Source organism: Penaeus japonicus, unplaced genomic scaffold, assembly GCF_977035675.1.
Source record: "Penaeus japonicus unplaced genomic scaffold, GWHDUDI00000001_assembly GWHDUDI00000010, whole genome shotgun sequence".
NCBI classification, from domain to species: Eukaryota; Metazoa; Arthropoda; class Malacostraca; order Decapoda; family Penaeidae; genus Penaeus; species Penaeus japonicus.
This window is the reverse complement of record NW_028234412.1, coordinates 13,709,980-13,719,979: the sequence shown is the minus strand read 5'-3', so window position 1 is coordinate 13,719,979 and position 10,000 is coordinate 13,709,980. Positions and strand designations below refer to the sequence as shown.

Below are 10,000 nucleotides of genomic sequence, written 5' to 3'. Positions count from 1 at the left end.
CTCCTGACATTCTCATCATAGCACCTCCAGATGTCAGGGGTTCAGCAGACACTCCTTTGACGATGACGTTGTATCGGTCAGCAGTGATGAAGACCATGGTCCAGATGGATACGCAACCGAAAAGGGAACCAAGGAAAGCGTAGATCTCACAGAAGAAAGCGCCGAATACCCATGTTCCCCAATAAGCGTTGACCAGGAGAGGAGGTGTCATGGTAAGCATCATGAAGAAGTCGGAGATGGCCAAGTTAACGACCAACAGGTTGGCTGGTGATCGTAGACTCTTTGTATTCATGAAGACCCAAATGACAACAAAGTTACCAGCAACAGACAAAGTCCCCATGATGGTCATCCAAAAGCCGAGAAGGCCATACCAGAGAGGGTTCATGGGAGGGAACTGGTACCAGTGAGAGTCCACCATGTGAAGCATGCTCTCTGGTACCGTATCAACCACTGTGTAGTTGCCATACGGATTGGTGGAGGGAAGGGCATTATCCGCCGAATGTGCTGGAGTGTTCCACGACATCTGAAACAAAACTTTTTATTCTCTCTCTCACACTATATATATATATGTATATTTATATATGAATATGTATTAACATATATGTATGTGTACATATTGTCTATATGTAGATATGATATATCTACGTCGACACAAACACCATATTTACAAGAAAATATTACTTGATTGTATATGCAAATAATGATAAAGGTATCTTAATAAAATGATTTTAGACTCTACATCTACGAGGGCTCACCTTCTCGTTGACGGGGTATCACCAAACCGAAGAAATTTCAAGAGAGAACTACTTCGGTGTGTGACTTTTACCCTGAGCTGCCAAGAGGTAACTGAGTAAGGGAAGGAGAGGTTCGGCTTATATACCGGCGAGAGTACCGAACTCACGCCTAATAAGATTATTATTTTCTTATTTTCAACAAATAGTGCATCTCGCTGAAACTCGTCTAAACATTACGAATGATTTTTTTTTTCTGATGCTCAAACGAAACCAGTTGATGGGCTATGAAGAAAAAGCAGTAATGAGTTTAAAAGTTGAAATCGATAAATATAATCATTTTTTTTGGTCACACATGTCTATAAATTTATGTATACTTACAATAAGACCTATGTATGGACATATACATTTATATACACACATGGATACAAATAAAAAGAAATGGACATATATATATATATATATATATATATATATATATATATATATATATCTTTTTATTCATATCCATATGTGAGTTGGTGTGTATCCTTAAATATATATGAATATTAATATACATGTATATATATCAATGTATATAATATGTATACATATATATGTATACACACACAAATATACATATATACATAAATAGATACATACGTACGTACATACATATACATACATAAACAAACACCCTCACACACACAAATATATATATATGCACATATATGAATATATATTTATATACATATATCTATCTACCTATCTATATTTATATATTTATATATATGTATACATATACATATAAACTCATATATATAATTATGAATATATCCATATATATATATATATATATATATATATATATATATATATATATATATATATATATATGAACACATATATGTATATATGTATTTATATGTATATCTATCTATCTATCTATCTATATATATATATTGTATATATACACATGTATATAAATATACATACATAAATATATGTATATGTTTTCGAGTGTTTGTAGCGGCGGTTTAGGGTTCTAGAATATTAGGCTATCCTGGCATTGATTTATGATAACCAATGCACACAAACACCCACCCACAAACTTCTGATTTTTATGTCTAAGAAAAGAATCCGTGCACTATTGTTTCTAGCTATACAACGTTGATTAACAACAAATAAAATGCAATACATGAAGATATAGATATACTGGTATCGAGCTAGAGATAACAAAATCCATGCTTTCTACTTGTGTAACTTTTTATAATCACAGAATGTAAGAGTAGCTGTAACTATAATTGTTACAAATATGTCGTCGATCGGATAAGATTGATATTTGATCAGATACTGATTTATCAATATATTCTTTGCATGTTTCTATTTTCAGGATGATATATATACACACCTAAATTCAAGTTAATTAAATGTGGAAATATATAGTACTATGTGCTATGTTCAACTAGATCTTCAAGTATTTGTTAGTATATGCAATTAACCTCTGTTATAATTTGTATCTTCTAAGAACTAAAATATATTTTCACTTTCATACTATTCTTTGATATTGGATAAGATTTTTGAAAGTATAGTTTGCTATTGATTCGACTATCTCGAAAACTAATGGTATGTATTCATCTAGATTTATGTAAATGTTACAGCGTGAAATATATTTTTCACAAAACTCTGGGTTAAAGAAGACGAGTGACTGTTTTCATATGCTGGGAATTTATTTCATATTTTGGACTGGGACGTTGAGTTACCTTTGGTCATTAACTGTTTAGAAAAGAAAATAAGAGATTCTCTCTTCCTAAGCAGATTCTGTCTTTTCAGTGCTCTGAGTAGTGGCAGCGGATCCATTATCGGAACCTCCATCTCTGCCCTCAGTAGCACAACTAAGACAAGGCAGTTTCTTCTCAAGAGCAGCGCGGTATTTGGGGTGGCTGATGGCGTATACGATGGGGTTGTAGACGGCGTTGGCCTTGGCGAAGACGGAGCCCCAGATGGAGAAGAGAGGGGTAACCATGGGCTTGTTGAACATTCCTCCCCAGTTGATGATGAAATAGGGGGTCCATGCTACGAACCACAGAGTGACGGTCATGAGAGCAACCTTGCACAAACGGCATTCAGCAGAGGTCTTCTGGGCTTCCTCACTCCTGAGGACTTGACTCCCATCTTCTTGGCCTGTTCTCGCATTCCCTTCTCGTGAGCAGCGACAGCCTTAACGATGAAGGTGTAACTGTAGATGATGTATGCAAGAGGGAAGATATAAACCCATACGGAATACACATACAGGTAACTCTTGGAGAATTCAGTTTCCGTCAGGTAGTCAGTACCACAAGCAAGCATGTTACCCTCAGGGACATAGCGTTTCCATCCGAAGAAAGGAGGAAGGCACCAAGCAAGACTGCCAAGCCAAGCTCCTGACATTCTCATCATAGCACCTCCAGATGTCAGGGGTTCAGCAGACACTCCTTTGACGATGACGTTGTATCGGTCAGCAGTGATGAAGACCATGGTCCAGATGGATACGCAACCGAAAAGGGAACCAAGGAAAGCGTAGATCTCACAGAAGAAAGCGCCGAATACCCATGTTCCCCAATAAGCGTTGACCAGGAGAGGAGGTGTCATGGTAAGCATCATGAAGAAGTCGGAGATGGCCAAGTTAACGACCAACAGGTTGGCTGGTGATCGTAGACTCTTTGTATTCATGAAGACCCAAATGACAACAAAGTTACCAGCAACAGACAAAGTCCCCATGATGGTCATCCAAAAGCCGAGAAGGCCATACCAGAGAGGGTTCATGGGAGGGAACTGGTACCAGTGAGAGTCCACCATGTGAAGCATGCTCTCTGGTACCGTATCAACCACTGTGTAGTTGCCATACGGATTGGTGGAGGGAAGGGCATTATCCGCCGAATGTGCTGGAGTGTTCCACGACATCTGAAACAAAACTTTTTATTCTCTCTCTCACACTATATATATATATGTATATTTATATATGAATATGTATTAACATATATGTATGTGTACATATTGTCTATATGTAGATATGATATATCTACGTCGACACAAACACCATATTTACAAGAAAATATTACTTGATTGTATATGCAAATAATGATAAAGGTATCTTAATAAAATGATTTTAGACTCTACATCTACGAGGGCTCACCTTCTCGTTGACGGGGTATCACCAAACCGAAGAAATTTCAAGAGAGAACTACTTCGGTGTGTGACTTTTACCCTGAGCTGCCAAGAGGTAACTGAGTAAGGGAAGGAGAGGTTCGGCTTATATACCGGCGAGAGTACCGAACTCACGCCTAATAAGATTATTATTTTCTTATTTTTAACAAATAGTGCATCTCGCTGAAACTCGACTAAACATTACGAATGATTTTTTTTTCTGATGCTCAAACGAAACCAGTTGATGGGCTATGAAGAAAAAGCAGTAATGAGTTTAAAAGTCGAAATCGATAAATATAATAACTTTTTTTTGGTCACACATGTCTATGAATTTATGTATACTTACAATAAGACCTATGTATGGACATATACATTTATATACACACATGGATACAAATAAAAAGAAATGGACATATATATATATATATCTTTTTATTTAGATACATATGTGAGTTGGTGTGTATCCTTAGATATATATGAATATTAATATACATGTATATATATATATCAATGTATATAACATGTATACATATATATGTATACACACACAAATATACATATATACATACATAGATACATACGTACGTACATCCATACATACATAAACAAACACCCTCACACACACAAATATATATATATGCACATATATAGATATATATTTATATACATATATCTATCTACCTATCTATATTTATATATTCATGTATATGTATACAAATACATATAAACTCATATACATAATCATGAATATATCCATATATATATATATATATATATATATAATATATATATATATATATATATATTATATATATGAACACACACATATATGCATATATGTATTTATATGTATATCTATCTATGTATCTATCTATCTATATATATATTGTATATATACACACATGTATATAAATATACATACATAAATATATGTATATGTTTTCGAGTGTTTGTGGCGGCGGTTTAGGGTTCTAGAATATTAGGCTATTCTGGCACTGATTTATGATAACCAATACACACAAACAAACATCTGATTTTTATGTCTAAGAAAAGAATCCGTGCATTAATGTTTTTAGGTATACAACGTTGATTAACAACAAATAAAATGCAATACATGAAGATATAGATAGACTGGTATCGAGCTAGAGAGAACAAAATCCATGCTTTCTACTTGTGTAACTTTTTATAATTACAGAATGTAAGAGTAGCTGTAACTATAATTGTTACAAATATGTCGTCGATTGGATAAGATTGATATTTGATCAGATACTGATTTATCAATATATTCTTTGCATGTTTCTATTTTCAGGATGATATATACACACACCCAAATTCAAGTTCATTATATGTGGAAATATTTAGTACTATGTGTTATTTTAAACTTTGTCTTTAAGCATTTGTTAGTATATGCAGTTAACCTTTGTTATAATATGTATCTTCTAAGAACTAAAATATGTGTTCACTTTCATACTATTCTTTGATATTGGATAAGATTTTTGAAAGTATAGTTTTCTATTAGTTCGACTGTTTCGAAAATTAGTGGTATATACTTACCTAAGGTTTATGTGAATGGTATATCGTTAAATATATTTTTCACAGAACTCTGGGTTAAAGAAGACGAGTGACTGTTTTCATATGCTGGGAATTTATTTCATATTTTGGACTGGGACGTTGAGTTACCTTTAGTCATTAACTGTTTAGAAAAGAAAATAAGAGATTCTCTCTTCCTAAGCAGATTCTGTCTTTTCAGTGCTCTGAGTAGTGGCAGCGGATCCATTATCGGAACCTCCATCTCTGCCCTCAGTAGCACAACTAAGACAAGGCAGTTTCTTCTCAAGAGCAGCGCGGTACTTGGGGTGGCTGATGGCGTATACGATGGGGTTGTAGACGGCGTTGGCCTTGGCGAAGACGGAGCCCCAGATGGAGAAGAGAGGGGTAACCATGGGCTTGTTGAACATTCCTCCCCAGTTGATGATGAAATAGGGGGTCCATGCTACGAACCACAGAGTGACGGTCATGAGAGCAACCTTGCACAGACGGCACTCGGCAGAGGTCTTCTGGGCTTCCTCACTCCTGAGGGACTTGACTCCCATCTTCTTGGCCTGTTCTCGCATTCCCTTCTCGTGAGCAGCGACAGCCTTAACGATGAAGGTGTAACTGTAGATGATGTATGCAAGAGGGAAGATATAAACCCATACGGAATACACATACAGGTAACTCTTGGAGAATTCAGTTTCCGTCAGGTAGTCAGTACCACAAGCAAGCATGTTACCCTCAGGGACATAGCGGTTCCATCCGAAGAAAGGAGGAAGGCACCAAGCAAGACTGCCAAGCCAAGCTCCTGACATTCTCATCATAGCACCTCCAGATGTCAGGGGTTCAGCAGACACTCCTTTGACGATGACGTTGTATCGGTCAGCAGTGATGAAGACCATGGTCCAGATGGATACGCAACCGAAAAGGGAACCAAGGAAAGCGTAGATCTCACAGAAGAAAGCGCCGAATACCCATGTTCCCCAATAAGCGTTGACCAGGAGAGGAGGTGTCATGGTAAGCATCATGAAGAAGTCGGAGATGGCCAAGTTAACGACCAACAGGTTGGCTGGTGATCGTAGACTCTTTGTATTCATGAAGACCCAAATGACAACAAAGTTACCAGCAACAGACAAAGTCCCCATGATGGTCATCCAAAAGCCGAGAAGGCCATACCAGAGAGGGTTCATGGGAGGGAACTGGTACCAGTGAGAGTCCACCATGTGAAGCATGCTCTCTGGTACCGTATCAACCACTGTGTAGTTGCCATACGGATTGGTGGAGGGAAGGGCATTATCCGCCGAATGTGCTTGACTGTTCCACGACATCTGAAACAAAACTTTTTATTCTCTCTCTCACACTATATATATATGTATATTTATATATGAATATGTATTAACATATATGTATGTGTACATATTGTCTATATGTAGATATGATATATCTACGTCGACACAAACACCACATTTACAAGAAAATATTACTTGATTGTATATGCAAATAATGATAAAGGTATCTTAATAAAATGATTTTAGACTCTACATCTACGAGGGCTCACCTTCTCGTTGACGGGGTATCACCAAACCGAAGAAATTTCAAGAGAGAACTACTTCGGTGTGTGACTTTTACCCTGAGCTGCCAAGAGGTAACTGAGTAAGGGAAGGAGAGGTTCGGCTTATATACCGGCGAGAGTACCGAACTCACGCCTAATAAGATTATTATTTTCTTATTTTTAACAAATAGTGCATCTCGCTGAAACTCGACTAAACATTACGAATGATTTTTTTTTCTGATGCTCAAACGAAACCAGTTGATGGGCTATGAAGAAAAAGCAGTAATGAGTTTAAAAGTCGAAATCGATAAATATAATAACTTTTTTTTGGTCACACATGTCTATGAATTTATGTATACTTACAATAAGACCTATGTATTGTTATGGGGACATATATATTTATATACACACATGGATACAAATAAAAAGAAATGGACATATATATATATATATCTTTTTATTTAGATACATATGTGAGTTGGTGTGTATCCTTAGATATATATGAATATTAATATACATGTATATATATATCAATGTATATAACATGTATACATATATATGTATACACACACAAATATACATATATACATACATAGATACATACGTACGTACATCCATACATACATAAACAAACACCCTCACACACACAAATATATATATATGCACATATATAGATATATATTTATATACATATATCTATCTACCTATCTATATTTATATATTCATGTATATGTATACAAATACATATAAACTCATATACATAATCATGAATATATCCATATATATATATATATATATATATATATATATATATATATATATATATATATATATATATATGAACACACACATATATGCATATATGTATTTATATGTATATCTATCTATGTATCTATCTATCTATATATATATTGTATATATACACACATGTATATAAATATACATACATAAATATATGTATATGTTTTCGAGTGTTTGTGGCGGCGGTTTAGGGTTCTAGAATATTAGGCTATTCTGGCACTGATTTATGATAACCAATACACACAAACAAACATCTGATTTTTATGTCTAAGAAAAGAATCCGTGCATTAATGTTTTTAGGTATACAACGTTGATTAACAACAAATAAAATGCAATACATGAAGATATAGATAGACTGGTATCGAGCTAGAGAGAACAAAATCCATGCTTTCTACTTGTGTAACTTTTTATAATTACAGAATGTAAGAGTAGCTGTAACTATAATTGTTACAAATATGTCGTCGATTGGATAAGATTGATATTTGATCAGATACTGATTTATCAATATATTCTTTGCATGTTTCTATTTTCAGGATGATATATACACACACCCAAATTCAAGTTCATTATATGTGGAAATATTTAGTACTATGTGTTATTTTAAACTTTGTCTTTAAGCATTTGTTAGTATATGCAGTTAACCTTTGTTATAATATGTATCTTCTAAGAACTAAAATATGTGTTCACTTTCATACTATTCTTTGATATTGGATAAGATTTTTGAAAGTATAGTTTTCTATTAGTTCGACTGTTTCGAAAATTAGTGGTATATACTTACCTAAGGTTTATGTGAATGGTATATCGTTAAATATATTTTTCACAGAACTCTGGGTTAAAGAAGACGAGTGACTGTTTTCATATGCTGGGAATTTATTTCATATTTTGGACTGGGACGTTGAGTTACCTTTAGTCATTAACTGTTTAGAAAAGAAAATAAGAGATTCCTCTCTCCTAAGCAGATTCTGTCTTTTCAGTGCTCTGAGTAGTGGCAGCGGATCCATTATCGGAACCTCCATCTCTGCCCTCAGTAGCACAACTAAGACAAGGCAGTTTCTTCTCAAGAGCGCCTGACAATAGCACGGTACTTAGGATGACTGATGGCATACACGATAGGATTGTAAACGGCATTAGCCTTGGCGAAGACAGAACCCCAGATGGAAAAGAGAGGAGTAACCATGGGCTTGTTGAACATTCCTCCCCAGTTGATGATGAAGTAGGGGGTCCATGCTACGAACCACAGAGTGACGGTCATGAGAGCAACCTTGACACATTCACTCTAAAGACGGCACTCGGCAGAGGTCTTCCTGGCTTCCTCACTCCTGAGGGACTTGACTCCGGGGGCATCTTCTTGGCCTGTTCTCGCATTCCCTTCTCGTGAGCAAAAAAGAAAAAAAAAAAGCGACACCTTAACGATGAAGGTGGTAACTGTAGATGATGTATGCCAGAGGAAAGAGATACACCCATACGGAATACACATACAAGTAGCTCTTGGAGAATTCAGTTTTTTTTCCGTCAGGTAGTCAGTACCACAAGCAAGCATGTTACCCTCAGGGACATAGCGGTTCCATCCGAAGAAAGGAGGAAGGCACCAAGCAAGACTGCCAAGCCAAGCTCCTGACATTCTCATCATAGCACCTCCAGATGTCAGGGTTCAGCACGCTAGACACTCCTTTGACGATGACGTTGTATCGTCAGCAGTGATGAAGACCATGGTCCAGATGGATACGCAACCGAAAAGGGAAAATAAAAAAACAAACAAACAACCCCCCCCAAGGAAAGCGTAGATCTCACAGAAGAAAGCGCCGAATACCCATGTTCCCCAATAAGCGTTGACCAGGAGAGGAGGTGTCATGGTAAGCATCATGAAGAAGTCGGAGATGGCCAAGTTAACGACCAACAGGTTGGCTGGTGATCGTAGACTCTTTGTATTCATGAAGACCCAAATGACAACAAAGTTACCCTCGGGTCCTCTAGCAACAGACAAAGTCCCCATGATGGTCATCCAAAAGCCGAGAAGGCCATACCAGAGAGGGTTCATGGGAGGGAACTGGTACCAGTGAGAGTCCACCATGTGAAGCATGCTCTCTGGTACCGTATCAACCACTGTGTAGTTGCCATACGGATTGGTGGAGGGAAGGGCATTATCCGCCGAATGTGCTGGAGTGTTCCACGACATCTGAAACGAAACGTTTTATGATTTCTTTCACTATATATATAC

At 36.3% G+C, this 10,000-nt stretch overlaps 2 protein-coding genes and 3 pseudogenes across 5 annotated transcripts in view; all 5 read right to left on the bottom strand.

Moving 5' to 3' along the window:
• LOC122259732 (rhodopsin pseudogene) overlaps positions 1-526 on the bottom strand; it is a 1,238-nt pseudogene extending 712 nt beyond the window's left edge. The window contains exon 1 of the transcript XR_015191331.1: positions 1-526. This exon is cut by the window's left edge and continues 712 nt beyond it. The product of XR_015191331.1 is annotated as a rhodopsin pseudogene (transcript).
• A 1,893-nt stretch (positions 527-2,419) lies between these two features.
• On the bottom strand, positions 2,420-3,656 carry LOC147471122 (rhodopsin-like). The gene has a single exon (XM_086540788.1). The coding sequence runs from the start codon at positions 2,809-2,811 to the stop codon at positions 2,521-2,523; it is 291 nt and encodes a 96-aa protein (XP_086396914.1). The 5' UTR covers positions 2,812-3,656; the 3' UTR covers positions 2,420-2,520.
• LOC147471123 (rhodopsin-like) lies at positions 2,861-3,653 on the bottom strand. The gene is made up of 2 exons (XM_086540331.1): positions 3,047-3,653; positions 2,861-2,949 (listed from the first exon to the last, which is right to left on the bottom strand). The coding sequence occupies exons 1-2, from the start codon at positions 3,651-3,653 to the stop codon at positions 2,861-2,863; spliced, it is 696 nt and encodes a 231-aa protein (XP_086396457.1).
• A 1,866-nt stretch (positions 3,657-5,522) lies between the features above and the next one.
• LOC147471121 (rhodopsin pseudogene) lies at positions 5,523-7,072 on the bottom strand (annotated as a pseudogene). The gene is made up of 2 exons (XR_015191330.1): positions 6,988-7,072; positions 5,523-6,757 (listed from the first exon to the last, which is right to left on the bottom strand). The product of XR_015191330.1 is annotated as a rhodopsin pseudogene (transcript).
• A 1,661-nt stretch (positions 7,073-8,733) lies between these two features.
• LOC122259731 (rhodopsin-like) overlaps positions 8,734-10,000 on the bottom strand; it is a 1,585-nt pseudogene continuing 318 nt past the window's right edge. Inside the window, exon 2 of the transcript XR_015191329.1 lies at positions 8,734-9,958. The product of XR_015191329.1 is annotated as a rhodopsin-like (transcript). The remainder of the gene's footprint in view (positions 9,959-10,000) is intronic.